This window comes from Mytilus edulis, chromosome 1 (genome assembly GCF_963676685.1).
Source record: "Mytilus edulis chromosome 1, xbMytEdul2.2, whole genome shotgun sequence".
In the NCBI taxonomy this organism is placed as follows: Eukaryota; Metazoa; Mollusca; class Bivalvia; order Mytilida; family Mytilidae; genus Mytilus; species Mytilus edulis.
Window position 1 is genome coordinate 114,406,416 of NC_092344.1, and position 21,609 is coordinate 114,428,024.

Consider the following 21,609-nt stretch of genomic DNA (forward strand, 5'->3'; position numbering starts at 1 on the left):
ATTCCCCATTTCCATTCTCAATTTTATAAAATATGAACTGAAGATGATGTCATCAAATGTTTTTGACTTTTTTCTATCGATAACATATTTGTTGGCATTTCTGGAGGTAGTATGTCATCGTTATTCCAATGAGTATTAGTAGTCCACCAACACCGCATATCGATTTCTTTTGGGTACTTATATGAAGTAGAATACTTATCGAATCTGCTACAAAAAAACAGGTTCAATCCACCATTTTCTACATTTGAAAATACCTGCACCAAGTCAGGATTATGACATTTGTTGTCCATTCGTTTGATGTATTTTGTCATTTGATTTTGCAATGTGATTAGGGACTTTCCGAATGAATTTTCCTCGGAGTTCAGTATTTTTTTATTTTACTTTTTTCTCAAAGACAAAAAGAAAAGCACCTTGCATAGTTTTTTTAATTTCACTTTTAGACATATTGATGATGTCCTGTAATTCAATGTCCCACATTTCTAAATATCATATATCCCATTGAACAAACAATAACAGAAGGTATGCTTCATATCTTAGCCTTTTCCTTGATATTGACACAAATGAACTAATTCTAATTAAAATCTATAAAAAAAAAATGCGATGATTTTAACTTTCCAATTGTCAAATTCTCATTTCTCATCAGTAACATATCATCTGCTGCTTCGTATCGCGTTTACATATATTAATTGAAACGTAACTATCTTGACTGTCCCAACTATGCACACATCTTCACCAGGTGTATGATCCTTACACAAACACAAAACAAACATAGAAAAATGTTTTTCTTGTCTATTCTTTTGACCTTTGAGTTACTTATTTGTAACCTAAATTTGTTTTCTCATAATCGATTTATGACTTTTGCCCAGCTATAAACTACTGTTGCCTTTAGTTAGATTTTAAAAGTGCACATTGAGATAAAACATAATGAAACAAAACTTACATACAATTTACCAAAATATTGGAATTTACGTTAAAAAAAATGAATTTACAAGATAAAAATACTGATGACGTGGCCGGTTGACAATGAGCCACCGAGGGTATCAGCGGCTTAGTAGTCGTTGCTTCGGTAAGATTATAAATTATCTTCAATCAGGCAGAGTTGACCTTTGATTGATATAGGGGTATAGTTGTTTTGTCGCTTGGGTCGTATAATTCTCCAAATGTTTTAGATTGATATATGGGTATAGTTGTTTTGTCGCTTGGGTCGTATAACTCTCCAAATGTTTTAGATTGATATATGGGTATAGTTGTTTTGTCCCTTGTGGTCGTATAACTCTCCAAATGTTTTAGATTGATATATGGGTATAGTTTTTTTTCCCTTGTGGTCGTATAACTCTCCAAATGTTTTAGATTGATATAGGGGTATAGTTGTTTTTTCCCTTGTGGTCGTATAATTCTCCAAATGTTTTAGATTGATATAGGGGTATAGTTGTTTTTTTCCTTGTGGTCGTATAACTCTCCAAATGTTTTAGATTGATATAGGGGTATAGTTGTTTTGTCCCTTGTGGTCGTATAACTCTCCAAATGTTTTAGATTGATATATGGGTATAGTTGTTTTGTCCCTTGTGGTCGTATAACTCTCCAAATATTTTAGATTGATATATGGGTATAGTTGTTTTTTTCCCTTGTGGTCGTATAACTCTCCAAATGTTTTAGATTGATATAGGGGTATAGTTGTTTTGTCCCTTGTGGTCGTATAACTCTCCAAATGTTTTAGATTGATATAGGGGTATAGTTGTTTTGTCCCTTGTGGTCGTATAACTCTCTAAATGTTTTAGATTGATATAGGGGTATAGTTGTTTTGTCCCTTGTGGTCGTATAACTCTCCAAATGTTTTAGATTGATATAGGGGTATAGTTGTTTTTTTCCCTTGTGGTAGTATAACTCTCCAAATGTTTTAGATTGATATATGGGTATAGTTGTTTTGTCCCTTGTGGTCGTATAACTCTCCAAATGTTTTAGATTGATATAGGGGTATAATTGTTTTTCCCTTGTGGTCGTATAACTCTCTAAATGTTTTAGATTGATATATGGGTATAGTTGTTTTTTCCCTTGTGGTCGTATAACTCTCCAAATGTTTTAGATTGATATAGGGGTATAGTTGTTTTTTCCCTTGTGGTCGTATAACTCTCCAAATGTTTTAGATTGATATAGGGGTATAGTTGTTTTTTCCCTTGTGGTCGTATAACTCTCCAAATGTTTTAGATTGATATAGGGGTATAGTTGTTTTGTCCCTTGTGGTCGTATAACTCTCCAAATGTTTTAGATTGATATAGGGGTATAGTTGTTTTGTCCCTTGTGGTCGTAAAACTCTCCAAATGTTTTAGATTGATATAGGGGTATAGTTGTTTTTCCCTTGTGGTCGTATAACTCTCCAAATGTTTTAGATTGATATAGGGGTATAGTTGTTTTGTCCCTTGTGGTCGTATAATTCTCCAAATGTTTTAGATTGATATAGGGGTATAGTTGTTTTGTCCCTTGTGGTCGTATAATTCACCAAATGTTTTAGATTGATATATGGGTATAGTTGTTTTGTCGCTTGGGTCGTATAACTCTCCAAATGTTTTAGATTTTATACATTCTTGGCTTTGAGTGTTCCAGAATAAGGTAAAGTGTTCCAGAATAAGGTAAATCGAGAAAAGCGCTTTTGATACATAAAATTTATAGAAAGTTATTTTCATTTTATCACTGAACACTAAGTAAACACTTTTTTTCCTTTCCTTAATTCCTTGAAGGGGAAATTTTAGGGGTTTAAAAAAAAAGGGAATATCTAAATGTAAAGACCTCTTTTATAGATAATCAAATTCAATTTTTATTACAATTGTTTCTATATATTAGTTTTTCAGCAGAACATTCGAATATTTATCTTCACAAAAGACAAGGAATAGACTTTTGAAATTATTGAAAATAATCACATGATCTTTAGTACAGATTAGACAAAATCTTCCATTGTATTTCAAGCATTATCTTCAAACAAATGGTTGTGTTATCCTGACAGCCTTTTCTTTACTCCACATTATAACTTAACCTTCCTGTCATGATCAATACAAAACTCTTTGTCATACCATTATAACATAGATTTGTTTACAGAACTTATTCATTACCGGCAACAGTTGTAGGTTAAAGATCTTTTAATCGATTTATTACATAACACGATTGACATATATCATCGTTCTAGACAAAAGTACCATACGTATGAAAATGGGCACAATATGGTTTTTCAAATAAGCATCTATCAGTTGTAAAATTAAAAAAAAATCTTCATGTAGTATGAGCACAGCATACCTGGATATCAATATAAAAACTAAGTTCTTGCAAAACATTAAGTAAATAAACTCATCATAGATAACAAGATTTAAAATTGTATACGTCAGACGCAATTTCGTTTACAAAAGACTATGTGACCGCTCGAATAAAAAAAGTTTTAAAAAGTCAAATAAACTACGAAGTTGAAGAGTACTGCTGAACAAAATTTCGAAAGATTTTGTCGAGTAGCTTTATTTACAAGAACCATAATGCTGATGCAAAACTATTAAAAAAAATATGATCTTACCTCAATGTCCGAAGAATCAACATCTATAGAATCTAATTTTTCAGTAAAGGCCTGTTTGTTTAAACTTGGTTGAGCTTTATGTCCGTGATACCATTCCCCTGTCTTGCACAGAAGTTCTCGTTTTAGTAGACACATGTTACATTGCCATCTGCCTCGGCCTCTCTGAAATCAATGATTTGTTCTGGTCAATACATTTACAAACAAATGAATCTTCTGTCATCCTACAGGTAATTGATAGCTTTCTTGGTGTAATAAATATTGATAGTTTAATGAAGTGGTCTTTCATTGGAATTAGTGTAATCTTTATTACTGATGGACTGTCGAAATGGCTCTTAAGCTTTTATAGAAATATATCATGTCATAATATGTTTTTGTATGTTTCTGTTGGAGAAAACTTTTCGAATCATTTGTTTCAGGTTTATAAATATTTTTAAAAACTTTTGGAAACTCTACTGGTAATTTATTGGAAGCGAGCACGACATAAATCTTGTGTAAATGATCATATCATCTTTATATACTATCCGGTATTACAGAAGATTCGGTTTTAATGAAGAAGCTCTTTATATGTTGTTCCATGTTGGCTGTTTTAGTATGTAGCAGCGATCTAAGATGCATATCGACAGAAAAAGATTAATTTCATAAATCATGCATTTTATCGATTAAATCTTTACCAAAGGTTTTAGAGAATTAGTGGTTCAAACTTTCTTAGATTATCATTGTTAAATTCAGCTTCATGGACCTAGGATATTTTGATCGGAAATCATGATAGCAATTTATTTAGTTCAGTGTTTTTGCACTTATGAATTGAAAAGTTTGGCGAATCAGAAATTTGTAAGTTTTACCCAACCAAATTTGACTGTATATTTACTTTAGTGTAGGACACTTGTAATTAGTTTAAGCTGTCGATATTAAATCTACTCTGAACAGCAAAACTTTCTTGGGAACAGAAAATTTTCTATGAAAAACAAGCATAGAAAAGGAAATCTACTAAACAGACCATCAAAATTTCTTTGAGATACCAAAAGAATGTAACGTAACGGTACCCAAATTGCTCCGAGTACCCACATTGCACCTATTAAGCCAAAATAGTAAAAATAATCTTACAAGATTTCCTAGAGACCGTAAACAATTTGTATTTTTATGATTTGATACTATGCACATCTTTCAACATAGGTAAAACTATTTAGATATGCACAAAACGTTCAACGTATTTATCAACAGGTGAAGTGTTTACTGAAAAGGCAAAATGTACAGAAACGTCGTAATGCGACGTCATCAAAACGTCATCTTTTTAAAATGATCAAATTCAATATGTTACATGTCTCCATAAAAAAAAATTAAGAGTAAGCATGGACTAATATCCAATTGTTCAAAATATTTGAAAAAAATTCAACAAAAGCTCTGTTATTAGAATTTTGACAGTGCGAATTTAAGCATGGATGCAATTTGGGTACTCCTCATTTCAGAATCATTGATGGTTTGGAGGTCAGTTTAGACCAATTTTTCTATGATTCCATATGGATTAACAATCAAATTGGTGTACCTATATAATAAAGAAGGATACGGCTACAAAATAAACACAGAATGGTTTTTTTTTTCTTTATCATAAAAAACGTAGGTGAAAAAACTGTCAAAATAGATGCAATTTGGGTACCGTCACGTTATACAACAAATAAAATATACTAATCACAAGTAGACAAGGTTAAGCTAAATTCCTGTGGTTAATGGAAACGTCGAAATAATCCTTTAAAAAAAGTTGACCTGTCGTCTCAAAAGAGTGAAGTGTCTGTATCGATTAGTTTCTGAACATGTCCCTTATGACGACTAAACTTCTAGATGCTTTTAATGACTTACATGAGCACGAGCAGTGCTAAAAGTTTACTATTTTGTATTATATGCAAGGTAAATGAAGGCAACAGTGGTATGCCGCTGTTCGAAAGTCATAAATCGATTGAGAGAAAACAAGTCCGGGTTACAAACTAAAACCGAGGGAAATACATCAACTGCTTGTATAAGAGGAAATCAACCAAACAACAGAAATACTTAGGTGCAACAACAAAAAAACGACAATGTAACACACAAAGAAACGAACTATAAGATAACAACTGCCATTTTCCTAACTTGGCACAGGACATTTCAAGATAAAATGGTAAGTTGAACCTGGTTTTGTGGCTAGTCAAACCTCGCGCTTAGTTTTAGTCGGCCTCAAAATGTGGTAAAGGCGCTAATTATTCGTTTAATATTCCAGTCCTTGAGAAATTGATAGAAAATGTAAATAGTTACGTAACACAGAACTGATACTCGGTATTTTAATACGATTTCCGAATATGAGGAATTTAGGCGAAGACCTCCGTCAGGGGTATACAACCTTGAAATGGTCCTATTCATTTAGAATGGGTCGGTTTTAATATTTGCGACGAAGGTATGCCTGAATTTCTATTATGTGTTCATAATTAGCACATATATAATTTTTTCGTTTCGTTTAACAGCAATATGTTGACGAATAATAAATCAATGAAATGATGAATGTACACCGAATTCATAAACATTAAATCCTCTATCAAAAACAGTTTCAAAGACACCAATTCATAATTAATTCCTTTTTGTAATATAACGTTAAATAGACACTCATTGACATTGCCGATTACAATTGGTCAAAAACGATATGAGATAAAATTGGAAATATCTATTAAAATATATATTTGTAACAAGTTAACTCTATATTGATCTTTCATCTAATTGTGACCATTTAAAGGCATATTGATGGTCAGAGCTAAAGATAAATATAACCTTAACTATACACTACATGTCACTGATATAGTTAAAGGATATTCAGTACCAATCAAAAGTTAAAAGATATAATTCATACCAGAAGCTTGATAATGCGACTGTCATACAAGTGAGAGGTTAAGCTAACTATAAAACCAGGTTTAATCTGCCATTTTCTACACACAAAAAATGCCTGTACCAAGTCAAAAATATGACAATTGTTATCCTTTCGTTTGTTGAATTTGAGGTTTTGATTTAGCCATTTGCTTAGGGACTTTCTATTTAGAATTTTCCTGAAAGTACGTTTTTTTTTTTGTTATTTTAGTTTTGATACCCAGAGAATGTAAATTCACTATGTTGAAGATAAAAGCGTCATGTTTTGATAAACTCTTATGTGTATCTACATCCATTGATAAATAAAAGTATCAATAATAGTTGGTCTAAACGTTTTTTTCATTTTCCAGATTTAATTTGTCGAAAGATTCTCTTTATTCCAGTAAGAAATACATCTGGCAGGAACGATACATGTGTTATCCCTTACAGTCTTGAAGAGATGATTAACAAGCTATATGCATTTTTTATTGCAGAAAGCACCAACAAATTGTGATCCGCCTTTTCTCTTTTTCATCAAACTTTTCAGTAAGAAGAACGAGGGACAATGATAACTTAAAGACACTATTTTAGTCTCTTCTTTTTATAGTAACATGATATGATATAAAAAATGAAGAAATAGTGATTCATGGCAATTGCAGTATGAAACTAAATTCATTAAAACAAAATTGGATTACTGATTTCACCGTTCATACTCCATCATAAATAGTATTAACCATTAATATCCGTTTTAAATCAATCCATTATATTTTGCGGAGGTGTTGCACTTAGACATTTTGTGATCAACCCAGGAGGAATGCATACGATTAAATTAACAAATTATAGAGAAGCCAAATCATTTTGCAGAAACATTAAAAAAATAAAGTGCACGCAAAAATAGTTTTATGTATTACTGCGATGAAATATGTCACTTTTGCTGGTGTAAAATAAGTGTAAAATATGTCGTGCTAATTAGATAACAGACATATTGTAACGTTCTTACTGCAATGTGTTTTAAAGAAAAATTGATATCTATAAGCAATCTTGACATGTGTTTGCAGAAATTCTTTATTTGTAGAGGAATTCCGACATGTATTTAATACTGATAACTTGATGTTCATAAGGAAACTTATCTCACTGTCTAAAAGGCCCATTGTTTTTTTTTCTTTATCTAACTGTTTGTTTAAAATTTGTAAATACAACGGATGAGTTGTATGAGAAAACCATATCTAAAACAGGACCCGTACAGGACCTGTACTGGATTAGAGATTGCAACGATCTGAAATAAGACCTTTATGCTTGATAAAAGAGTGTTCTTATCTCTGATATGATACCTTTATGATAGATAAAAATATTGCATCAATCCCTACAATAAGAACTTTATGCTTGATAATAGATTGCAGTAGTCTTTGGCATAAGACCTTTATGATTGATAAAAGATTACACCAATATCTAACATTGATAGAATATTGCACCAAATTCTGGCATAAGACCTTTATGCTTAATAAAAACATTGCACTAACCTCTGACAAAAGACCTTTAGGTTGATAAAAGATTGTTCTTACCTTTGATATGATATCTTAATGCTTCATAAAAGCTTGCAACAATCTCTACCATAAGTCCTTTATGCTTGATAAAAGATTGCACCAATCTCTGATATGAGACCTGTATGTTGAACTTCCTTGTTTTCATTTTGACTATTCAAATCTCTGACATAATCCTTGTCAAAGAACTTATGTATAGGCCAACTTACTATAGTTGGCATAACTCTGAATAGATCTATAACCTTAATGCTAAACTTACCTTGCTTGACTTGTGATTATATGGGTCTCGAACATACGATCCACATCTCTGACATACTCTTTTCCTACAGTCATAACAAACACGACCAATACCATCAGCAAACTTTGTTTTATAACATAGCCTGCATAGTCTAAGGTCTATATGCTTCAGTTTACCCTTTGTGCTGCTTTGTCTTTTTACTTGACATTCGTATACCCTCAACTGTTCTTTGATTTGTCTACAATATATGACAAAAAAGGTTATATATAATTTTAGGTCAACCGTAAGAAATTGTTTACTCTTCAATAACGACCAGTCATGCTTCGTTATTTTTACCTATGAATGCAGAAATTCAAAATACGGATAAATATAATAGAAGATATAAGTACAAATAGGACATGGAGCAGAATCATGTGGAAATCTGTAGATGAGTAAATCTAACTTAAACGGTACGATATTAAAAACTTAACTGAATCTCCATCATTCAGGCTTCACAAACATCAAGGTATTTTAATTGCTAGGAACATTTATCATTGCGGTAGAAAATTGATCGTCTATGCAGGTTTCAATTAGAATTAATTTATATCTCAGTTGTCCATAAAATGAAATATTAAGATATAAATCTCATCGATGTCCTGTGTCCTTTAAGACATTAAAGACGTCATACATATACAACAGGTAAAATGGCATTGATTTTTACTTCAGTAAACAGATGTCGACTATTTCTATTGTTTTTACTGAAAATTTTAAACAAAAATGAATTAATATTTACGTCTAGATAACAATATCTAAATATGTTTGAAGGATGGTGACAATAATGTTATACGGTTATACTTGTAAGGTATAAATGTAAGGTATTTGTCATTTAAACAGCAACCTAACACATAAAAATGTATAAGGCAATACCTTTCATATTAGGTCATCAGGGCTCTTTACCTTCTTGCATGATTTGACTCTTTAACTTAAATCATTCGGGGTTTTTTGTTGTCTGTACAAAATTAAGCCTAGTATCTTTGATGAGTTTTTCTTTGGTTTTATCGACTTTTAAGCATTATGGAAATAAAATTATTTTCATAATTTATCCTGGTGAATCTTCATAAGTTTATTGTATTTCCCGAACACAACCTAATTGAATTGTGCCGTTTTGAATTGCGAATAACACTAAGTTCGGATAGCCGATATGTCTATATATTCGCTATGTTTGCTTTTAAAATTGAAAAAAAACAATGCTAAAAAGGGTAAAAACAAAAAGGTAAAAATTACTTACTCTATTCTGTTTTTCTCTTTATTTTCGAATTCTTCTTGTCGCTTTATGACATCATTAAGTGCTGCAAGTTCAACTGAACTTAGTCCTGTAAGATCTGGCGATGGTGGAGGTTGTGGACTTCGAGAACGTTTACATTCATTGTTATTCGGATTTAGATGACGACCTTTGAATGCCTGAAAAATTAAATAATTCATAATTGAAAAATACTGATCACACAAAACGAAGAAATGGAGTTTACTATTATATCAGCATTGGGTAGTATCCAAGATATCGAAATTGAAAGCTGTTTTTAAAAAGGGATACGTGGTATGATTTCCATGTAGACAAATATCCATAATGACCATAGAATAAAGATGTGAACAAAAACAGTTCACCATTGCATAAAACCAATACTGCATAGTAAGCTATTACAATTCCTGGAATGACAAAAGTAAAACCAATTCAATAGAAACCTAACAGTCTAGTTTATTTAACGTCAAATTAACAAAATCTAATCAACTAGTCTAACCAACGTCAATCACTGTTTCAATGATCCTGGGTTGGAAAGCCGGACAAAAAACGTGGTTGTGTTAAATGTGTTTATCAACTCTCGAAACTGTGCATTTCGAAATTATTATCATTTTTTTTTTTTTTTTTGCAATGATTTTCAAAACCAAACATTGGAAATCAAATGATTTAAAGAGTAACAATTCATAAATCAAAAAGGAGACAAACACCAGCTAAGGAACACCTGTTCATCCGAGGAATATCAATAGATTTTACCTAATCATACATTTTGTTTTCCGAACTGACAACTTTCAATAGTATCAATATCAAAGTTATATCGAGATTCGACATAGATTTGAACGTCAGCGTTATCTTGTACGGTGTCTGAAGTGCTTTTGACATTAATTGATTATCCAATTATGTTCCACTTCGTGATCTTAACGTTACTTAATTGATTACCGTAAAATAAGTATTTTCCTTTACTATCAATGACATCAATTTATCATGCACATTCTGTCCAACAATGACATATTAATAAAGAAGAAAATTCAATACCTTTTTAAAGATATTTGCCATAATTCCATCAGGATTCCTCCATCAAATCTCAACCAGAAAACATCTTGTATATGATCTAGAATTGAAAATATCGCACATTGTCATAACGAAAATGCTATTGTGTGAATGATAAAAATCGATAAAAGATTATCACTCTTGTGCTAATTGAACAGAAAATCATAATTATCACTTGTTGTGTCAAACGTTCGATGCTCACAATCTCTATAGCCTGAAAATATGAATAATTGTCAAGAGATTATAATCTCTCTTATAGACATTCTATGTTAGGCTTGCTTTATTTTTAGACAGAATGGACATCATCAGACAATTCATGAGAATATCCGTCTCAATAAGGAGTAGTTCTGTGTAAAAGTTTTGTGCACCTGTCTTATGTTTTACATTAGAAAACGCGTGTGCTTAAAATGTTTGATATCATGTTGAGATTGATTGTTATCATTTGCAATACAGAAACAGCAACAATAAAAGAATAAAGAGGGCAATATAAAGCATGACCTGAAATGTTAATGGCAATTAAATTACAAGAGGTAATAAAACAGCGTTTGCTGGGAAGTGGCACAACTCAAATAACTTTGTTAGGTGCGTTACAGTATATTAACTGTGTTTAAAATTTGTGCTACAAAACATTGACAGGAGTGTTTTAAGACATTATAAATTGCCAAGAGTGTTATAATACATTATACATAGCCAGGAGTGATACATTGTAAGGCGTTTCATAAGACATTATACATTGTAGGGGTGAAACTAGACATTGTACACTGAAAATAGTGTTACAAAATATGAAACATTGCCAGAAGTGTTACACGACATTATACACTGCAGTTGTGTTAGTAGACATTATATACTGCAATGCAGTTTCCAAGACATTAAATATTGCAAGGAGTGTTACGCGATATTACATTGTAAAGAGTGTTACTAGACATTATACAGTGTAAGAAATGTCACAAGACATTACAAGTTGTAAAGAGTGATACAAGACATTACACATTGTAAGAAGTGTCACAAGACATTACACATTGTAAAGAGTGTTACAAGACAGAATACATTGTAAGAAGTGTCACAAGTATGCTCAGTGTGGGGGCAAATCTGAAAACCGTATCAGTACTTTATTTACTAATCTCTAAAAACGGTATAAATACATCAATTTAAACGTGAAATTGCAAATATTCCATGTATGTTCAGGACGAGAACAAATGTATATTGGATGTGACCAGAATTTTGTGTGGCACTCTCTCTGAACGAAGCATCGGATTTAATGTCCCCATTTTGGCCGAATGTGGCTGCGTACTTGTGCATTCCACATAGTCAAACAGACACCCCACGCAAGTCATCAGTGATACAAAATTCTCAAAAAAAAAGATTTTCAACTGTTTGTAAAATAATTTCATATTTTTTCTACGCCTGATTTATCACTCAGCTTGTTCAGAAGATGTTGTATTTCTTATTTAATCACAGTGTTTAAATACATTGACATTTTTCTTCTTTCTAATGTTCTCTGTAAATTTGATTTAAGTTCTTTGAGAGAAGTTCGTTCATTCATTCAAGTCAATTATAATCAAAACTTAGAGAATTAATAAGCATTGTGGTGATAAACATTGTCATTTTGGACATTTGTATCTGGTTTATACTTCAAAGAAAAGGTTATTTAGTCATTCTATTGTTGTTAAATCTTTTCAAATGCATTTTTTTTTTTTTTTTTTTTTTTTTTTATATATTGCAATTATTTTTCAATTCTAACTGCTACCGTTTTGAAATTATTTTTGCACTGTTGTTTATCATCTTGGAGTAACAGTGCCTTTAACGCAGTTTTAAAGAATATAACACAAGTTGTCACAATATTAGTTTACATACACTTATTAAACTTTAATTATAAGCATCCGAAGCTTTAATGATGATATACTTTCATCAGAAACGCCCAACTCCAGACGAAAAAATTGATAGACAATAATGTAAAAGACCCGAAACTTTTGAAAAAGAAACAGGACCTAAAATAATAGATAAATTCATTTACGGTTAACTCTGGATGAGGCACTTTGAACTTGGGTTTCAACCATTTCTAAATAGGTAGATGGGGTATGATTGCCAATGAGACAACTTCAAATCATAGACTAATGAGTCAGACGTAGAAGTTAGCTTTTAGTTCGATTTGGAGATCAAAATGATCTTCACTCAGTATTGTTTGTTATTCGTATATCACGAAATAAATACTTACCTTTGATTTAGTTTCTTGCATAATAAAGAAAAAAATAATCACTATTACGAATAGTTCGTGTAACATTTTATAGGTCTATTTAAAGTTATCCAATAAACCATAGTCCATTGCAATAATTGCCATTAATAGCAGTAATTTGGCATTATCGGATGATAGATATCGTGAATTGCGTCACAAATAAATCAACAGGTGAAAGTTAACTTACTTCAGTGCAGGAAGGTATCAATTTCAGAATTAGCAAGGCAAGAAAACAATTGAAATATGAGACAACTAACTGTAGAATGTTCGGGGTTTTTCTTTGAAATTAAGTGTGTTATTTGAATGAAATTAATGCAAATGATGTAATCATTTGATGAACATGCCATGTATGCTATTACTATCCAGATACTAAAACTAAGAAAAGGGAATGTAACACGCTATAGAGATGGAAATAATGGCATTCATCTTGTAATATGAATTCTTCCCTTGATATAACTTGGACGACGATTTTAAGAATTAGATATATGGGCAATTTGATTAAGTTTCTTTTTTTCCATCTAAATAAATTACTACTTATTATCTGTTTTATCACCATACACATCAAGGTACGAATCTGCTGCTGGTTGTGTTGGAGTGACAGCCAGGTATTCTAGGAATTAGCTGACATTCTACTAAAAAATAGAATTTTCTTTCTGCACAAATTATTTATTTCTTTTTTTATATCGATCTCAAACTGGGACAGATGTGATGGGAAACAGGGACAATCAAACTGTTAAGAATAAGATACAAAACAAGTTTACGGACAATTAAGGAATAAAGATAAACTAATTTACGCACAATCAAAGAATAAACGACAAAACGGGTAAACGGACATCCAAAAAACGCCAGCTACAAAACATGTCTACAGACAAATATAAAAATGAGCTTCAAAACAGTTTATAGACAGCCTTAAATCAAATTTCAAAACAGGTTTTGAGACATTTTATACAATAAACAATTACTGTATCTTTATTTGTCATAGTTGAAGTCATCTATGAAATAAAATGAATATAAAATATATCAGTATTTTTTATGTGATTGAGATAAGTGATATTGAACTTATGTGTTATTAACCAATTTACAAAAAATGAACAACGACCCCTTCTATAAGTTAATTTATAAAAGGCGGCAGGAAAATTAAGTGTGAAACAATTATAAAGGGACAATGGCCTATAAGAAAGTGAAGGATAAGCACCGCACGGGTAGATTAGACTGGTAAATAAAGTGTGTTGCCGGGTGTGTGGGCAGTGGTAAAACATATTTAACAGACAAGATTAATCTAATTCAGATCAATACTAAGAACGAGGAGTTGTATTGAAAAACAAAAGACTTATTTAAGCATAGGAGCAGTTAGTTAGAGTAAAATACTGTATTGTCAATTTGTTCTTTGTGTTGTGTTGTTGCTGTCTCACTGGCGTACATTCTACATCTAATATTATTTATATCTACTGATAAACTAAAAAGCAAATAAAATTTTTGAATACTGCAATTCTTCATCACAAAGTTACAGTGGACAAAGCAAAAACAAAACAACGCGATAGAGCAAGAGTGCACCCCCAGAAAACGTCTCGCAGTCTCGCATCATAGAATTTATGTTGAAAGTCTGTAATGCGGGGTTCACACATTGCCGATTATTGCTCCCGTTTGAGATCAGACAGCGATACGACACGAAAAGTGAAGAAGTCGGATTAGTATCCTCAATTATCTGGAATGTTCTATTATTGTCTGAACGCAGTCGTTTTAGTTCGTAACAGATTCCTATTGGTCGGGAAGGGTCCGAATAGTTCGGCAAAGCACCCCGACAGTTAGGTGCCTCCTGTAACATTCGGGGAAACTCAACCGATTTTGTCTAGTCGGATTACAATCGTGACTATGTCGTGACAGATTCTGCTGTATCGTATCGAATTCCTAACAATGTTCTGTGTATTCGGGACGGTGTACTGTGGAACGGGAATGATCTGGAGAAATTTTTCATTGCTGTTTTTCTGCCGATTGAGTCCAGATTGCATCCAGATCTTGTCGATTGCGAACCGTTTTTGCCGAAACCGTTCCGAAACAGTCCCATTATTAATTCTAAATTCGTCAATGATACCCACGTCCGAATCCGGACAATTACAGAATACAATACGACTGAGACAAGACAAAACCGTTTGCAATGCGATAGAGCGGACCGTGATAGGATTACATTCCGACAGTACCTGATCATCCCGAGTATGCCGACAGTTTTCGAACGGATAACTTCCGTCAGCGTCGGTTCACTGTCTTGTCACTATCTGATCTCTGTCGGATTACATTCGGTAGAATCGGGACGCAGTCGTGACAGACTCGGTCGAATTTTACCTAGCGAAAGATACAAATCGGATTAGAAGCGGATTTAGAACGGGATTATCGGGATAAATTCGCTTGGAAACGGTTGAATATCGACGCTTCCTGAACAATATCTGATTGTTGTGATTAAATTTTTTTTTACAAATTTTAATTAAAGTTTGAATTTCCATCCACGATTTACAGGATCTTGATCAGACTTTTATTAAATTTTAATCGGGAATGGTCCTGCAAGGACGGCTGTGAAAATCGTGAATGTGTGACCCCAGCTTAAAAGGAAGGTTTTACTACAACTAAGTATCCAATAAACTTAACATTATCAGTATTCTATGAAAATGGGATCCAAGTTATATGAACTATGCCAGACAGACATTTTCACCTAACAATATTATAAATTCTTACATCAAATATAGGTGTTTTAGTTACTCAAAGATGTAGATAACAGGAGGTAATCTGCTGGTATAGAAAAATGTCTTTTTTACACTTTTATTATTTATTTTTTTTTAATTAACTTCAGGTCTAGTTTCAGATATTTTAAAACTTAAATGACTTATCTCGTTGTTAGTATTTTTTGGTATAAATTATTACTTTAAACCGACGCTAACTTCGATTTCGACAGCATAGGATGGGGGAAAATTGGAGGCTGTTTTACACATTTACCAAACCGGAATACAGAATAATAATAACAGCCGTTTGATAAAGTTTACCAAAGTAAACTCTAAAATTTCGATGAGACATTAATTCGGCCAATATGGCTCCGTCACGATATACAAATAAAGGCAACAGTAGTATACCGCTGTTCAAAACTCATAAATCCATGGACAAAAAACAAAATCGGGATAACAAACTAAACCGAGGGAAACGCATTAAATATAAGAGGAGAACAACGACATAACACTAAAATGTAACACCCATAGACAAAATCCCACGAGAATAATATATATAAAACATCAAAACCAAATACATGAATTTGGGATAGACAAGTACCGTGACACGTCTTATCGCAATGTGAATTTACATGTGATCTGAGCGAAATTAGACCAAAAGGATAAAAGAAATGTATTTGACAAAGGTCTACTTCAAAAGAAGTCTAAGAGATATCGTGTGTTATACAAAAATTTGCAAAACATCATACTAAGAAGTCGTGTTTATTTAAATGTTCAACTGTTCAGTGATGAGACAAGCACTTTCCAAATGTTTTTTACAGTCTGTTTTATAACACTGCTACACCACTGACACAGGAAAGATTGAACGCTCACAAACACCCCGTAACATTATATTAATTCCTTCCCCTTAACAGTGTGCATTTTTCGTTTAATTAGTTTACAATATTTCGTATCGAGCACTTTTTTAAAGCTTACTATACGGTATTGGTTTATCTCATTGTTGAAGGATATTTAGTGACATATAAATAGATTATTTCAGCCACGTCATTTAGACTTTGTATGATAGTTGTCTCACTGGCAATCATGCCACCTCTCTTTTTATTTAATAAAAAACAAAAATCTCATTTTATCATCTAAAAATCTTAACTTCATCTGCTAGAAAATAGGTTTAGTTTACGGTTTTCATTTAAAAGCCAAGTAATTTGGAAACCGAAATTATGAACCTCCATGCATAGAAATTACCGTCCATTGTCTAGTTGTTTTGATTTCTTGGACATCGTGTAAATTACTTTAGTGCCAGTTAAGCATTAAATCGAGTCATTTGACGTTTTAGCCTGACAACTGTCACAGGGGTTTCTAATTTTCTATCTCTACGATGTAATCTACTCTTTTCCTCTCATATCCAACGAAATAATTACCAATGTCGCGTATTAAATCTCAAGAAAATAGAATTTGGTGTCGAATTTGTTCCATGTAATTATGTTTGAAATCATCCTGAAAATGAAATGTAAGATAATAGGAATCGATTGCCAATGATACATATTTTTAATTCAATTAATGGACGAAGCTCACCGAATTGTTTAATTTTAATGAAAAATATGCATGTAGACATAAAAGGGAAAATAATGTAAAATAAAAAGTAACATTTTGATCCTAACGTGTATTCCGCCATGTTGTATGCATGTTGACTTTTCTACTAAAGGATATGGTCGTTTTATTTTTATATCTGTTTGCTATCTCATAGACGTTTAATGTTTGTTTCATTATCTTTTAATTAAGAAACCAACGTACTTTTCTGATAATTAAAAAATGATATAAATGGTTAAAACAGTGAAGTCAGAATAAATCATAACAACAAAGTCACTGACAGATATTCAATAAGATAAGAAAATAATGTTCACGTTTCATAGATAACAAATAAATATTGTGGAGTATTACGGACAAAATACAGACATGAGGGACATGTCCAATGGATATCGGTATTAAGCTAATAACTTACTATAAAGAAACTAAAATCATCGCTAATCCTACATTCACATATAAAAGGACTAAAAATAACGTCCTACATTCTATCATAACTTTACGAAAAAAATACAAGAATAACAACTAACAAATCGCATTCAGACTTTAGACGGTGTTCATAACCGCATATGACAATATCTAAGCAAACAGATATAAACAATAGTGATAATTGCGCAATGCAACTTTTAATCAGAAATATAGACGAAAATAAACGAAACCATATAATGTATACGTTAACGAGATGCGAAAAATAGGGAATCCCAGAAATTGTTCAATCTAAGCAATTTAAGACAGTCGTTGTGATGCAGTTCTATAGAACCATACTATTGCAATTCGTAATTGGCTTATTTTAAGGATGTGTATTAGAAATAAACAAACCTATGATTGCGTTGGATAAATTCTATACGTGTAACAATTTTTGGGAATCGTTGAAATCCTGTGCATGCAAAACAAATTTCTTGGTAGAGGGGTCTAATTACAGCACAAACAACATTTTCTAAAAGGTCAAAACAGTGAAAAGTATATACTCAGTGTAACAAAGCGCACTTGAACAACTGATGTTCTTACACCCTGCTGACTACCAACGGATGTTCTTACACCCTGCTGACTACCATCGGATGTTCTTACACCCTGCTGACTACCAACGGATGTTCTTACACCCTGCTGACTACCAACGGATGTTCTTACACCCTGCTGATTACCATTGGGGATTGATGTTCTTACACCCTGCTGACTACCAACGGATGTTCTTACACCCTGCTGACTACCATCGGATGTTCTTACACCCTGCTGTCTACCAACGGATGTTCTTACACCCTGCTGACTACCATTGGGGATTGATGTTCTTACACCCTGCTGACTACCATCGGATGTTCTAACACCCTGCTGACTACCATCGGATGTTCTTACACCCTGCTGACTACCATTGGTGATTGCCTTGAACAACGGATGTTCTTACACCCTGCTGACTACCATTGGTGATTGCCTTGAACAACGGATGTTCTTACACTCTGCTGACTACCATTGGTGATTGCCTTGAACAACGGATGTTCTTACACCCTGCTGACTACCATTGGTGATTGCCTTGAACAACAGATGTTCTTATACCCTGCTGACTTCCATTGGTGATTGCCTTGAACAACGTATGTTCTTACACCCTGCTGACTACCATTGGTGATTGAACAACGGATGTTCTTACACCCTGCTGACTACCATTGGTGATTGAACAACGGATGTTCTTACACCCTGCTGACTACCATTGGTGATTGAACAACGGATGTTCTTACAGCCTGCTGACCACCATTGGTAATTGAACAACGGATGTTCTTACACCCTGCTGACTACCATTGGTGATTGAACAACGGATGTTCTTACACCCTGCTGACCACCATTGGTGATTGAACAACGGATGTTCTTACACCCTGCTGACCACCATTGGTGATTGAACAACGGATGTTCTTACACCCTGCTGACCACCATTGGTGATTGAACAACGGATGTTCTTACACCCTGCTGACCACCATTGGTGATTGAACAACGGATGTTCTTACACCCTGCTGACTACCATTGGTGATTGAACAACGGATGTTCTTACACCCTGCTGACTACCATTGGTGATTGCCAAATAAACGAATCACAAGATGTAACAAAATAGATCTTAATCATTAATCTAATACCAAACAGATAACAATAAACTTGCGGAAAAGATGGTTTGTCGCAATAAACAGATGCAGAAGTAAGTACATCATTGTATTAGAAATATAGATATATTTACTCTCTATTCCATTTGATTTATAGATTTCAATCAAGGAAATGTAAAACATAATATTCAGCGTATGTGACGTGACATTATTCGACGGCGATGTATTAACTAGTCGTTCGTATTCCACAGCATCCTACTGTTAAACCGTAATTGTATAAGATGAGTAATTTACATCTAATCATTCATGTACTTATTTGTTTATTCGATTTGTTTTGCTCTCGGAGTTATTGTCACACTCAATAAAGCTGTTCATTAATGACGGTAGATTCTGTCCATGTTCTATATTCCTGGCATGCCACTTCATTAATACAATTTGTCTAGAATATATCGTTTATTTCTAGTAACGTTTATGAGAGGACAGAAGCTTGTCACTTACGCTCTGTTGAGCACGGAATAACTATTTCTAGACTAAAACAAAATTGTTCTGGAAAGGAAGTTATCAACACTCAATTCTGTATTATTATATGCATCAGTATCTAACAGTCAAATCACTAATACTTGTATATCAAAGCCAAACTGAATTTGCAGTAATTGTCGTTACGATCATGGCTAGATAAAAACCCTACAAGTGAAATCCATAGAATATGGACAAATTAAATTTACATATAATATCACAGAATAGAATCCGTCATTTTATGTGGTAAAACCGCGCTATGCTATTAGTAAAACATTAAGCATAGTTTATTAGATGTTTTATTTATTAAGAATGTGTCTGGTGGTTCTACAGATTCCATAAAATGTTCAGACAGAAAGTAAGGCCATACGAGTGACCACAAAATGTCATATAAACCATAAAACCTTTCATTATCAAAATAACCATGTCTGAATATACGTGTATCTAATTATCCGGTTTTTATGTCAACTATTTTGCGTCTTAAAAAGAGAAGCAATATAAAATGTAACTATATATAGATGGATAGATTACGAATGTTAAACATTAGAAAATAGTGTTGCCTTTGACTTATGCAATGCTTGTGACAAAAGATGTTTATTTTATGCAGAACGCAGAACATGGTGCATGTGTCACAATCTGTCTAATCAGTTAACATATATTGCACAGAAAAAGGCAAAAAAAAACCAACCACGGCATAAAAAAAAAGACCATGAACTTCATACATAAAGCAATTTTAATAACAATCGTCGCCAGGAAACACCCTAGTAACCCCACAGTGTTTTAACAAGTCTGTTTTTCCCTGAACAACCTCAAAATCTTATAGAATAATATCCGAAGTTTTCAGAAAATAGTACGCGTTTGATTTGGAAAAAAAACAAATTGTTTCAAACTTCCAAAAGATTGTTGATTACTATTGTAATTATGTGGAGGACATTATACATATTTGGCATTATACAAAACTAAGTTGTGTTTATAGTTCTCATTTCAAAAGAAATGCGTGTATCGTTTTGAATAAGAAGATTCTCTATAGAATTATAGGCGTGGGAAAATCAATGTCTTACGAAACAACATCTTTTCCATGGCATTTGTGTTTACCAACATTTTCAACCACAGGGACTTCAATGTTTTCATAATGATTGTTTCCATGTTATATTATGGAACGCCAACACTGTCTTATTATGCCCATTTTTCATTATATGTTGTGCATTTACCTTTATATGATGTGCATTTACCTTTATATGATGTACACTTGTCATCATATAATGTGCAAACACCTTTATATGATGTGCAAATATCCTTATATGATGTGCAAACATCCTTGTATGATGTGCAAACATCATTATATGATGTGCAAACATCATTATATGATGTGCAAACATACTTATATGATGCGCATATATACTTATATGATGTGCAAATATACCTTTATGATGTGCAAATGTACTTATATGATGTGCAAACATTCTTATATGATGTGCAAACATTCTTATATGATGTGAAAATATACTTATATTATGTTGAAAGTTCCTTATATGATGTGCAAATATACTTATATGCTGTACAAATATACTTATATGCTGTGCAAATATACTTATATGCTGTGCAAATATGCTTATATGATATGTACATATCATTATATGATGTGCAGTTTCCCTTATATTATGTGCAAACATCTTTATATGATGCGCTTGTGTCATTATATTATGTGCTTGTAATCTTATATTATGTGGTTTTATTTACTTCATTATATGATGTCGAAACGTCATTATATGGTGTGCTTTCATCGTCGTTATGGTCAATGAACATGATTACGATTAGAATGATTACTGTCTACGTCATAACTGATTCCGATCTGCTTCTGCGGAGTAACCGTTACTTCTAATTAGGATCAAATCTGTAGCTACCGTTTAGAAAATGGTTGAGACTTGAGATAAACCTTGCCATTTTAGTACCTCGTTTTAAGATGCAAA

At 32.7% G+C, this 21,609-nt stretch overlaps 2 protein-coding genes across 2 annotated transcripts in view; both read right to left on the reverse strand.

Moving 5' to 3' along the window:
* Positions 1–10,606, reverse strand: part of LOC139500829 (regulating synaptic membrane exocytosis protein 2-like) — a 42,235-nt gene extending 31,629 nt beyond the window's left edge. The window contains exons 1-4 of the mRNA XM_071289707.1: positions 10,503–10,606; positions 9,462–9,634; positions 8,216–8,432; positions 3,554–3,715 (exon numbers count right to left, since the gene is read on the reverse strand). Coding sequence (XP_071145808.1) covers positions 3,554–3,715; positions 8,216–8,432; positions 9,462–9,634; positions 10,503–10,523 — 573 coding nt within the window. The 5' untranslated portion in view covers positions 10,524–10,606. The remainder of the gene's footprint in view (positions 1–3,553; positions 3,716–8,215; positions 8,433–9,461; positions 9,635–10,502) is intronic.
* Positions 10,607–17,987: 7,381 nt separating this feature from the next.
* Positions 17,988–20,895, reverse strand: LOC139500790 (putative per-hexamer repeat protein 5). The gene is made up of 2 exons (XM_071289685.1): positions 20,872–20,895; positions 17,988–18,419 (listed from the first exon to the last, which is right to left on the reverse strand). The coding sequence occupies exons 1-2, from the start codon at positions 20,893–20,895 to the stop codon at positions 17,988–17,990; spliced, it is 456 nt and encodes a 151-aa protein (XP_071145786.1).
* Between the last annotated feature and the right edge of the window lie 714 nt (positions 20,896–21,609).

Bases quoted from the DNA above. Each gene is read 5' to 3' on its own strand.
- LOC139500790 (XM_071289685.1), bottom strand. From the start codon at position 20,895: ATGACAAGTGTACATCATATAAAG. The intron at 18,420-20,871 runs GTAAATGCACAT...CCGTTGTTCAAG, and splicing joins CAAGTGTACATCATATAAAG to GCAATCACCAATGGTAGTCA.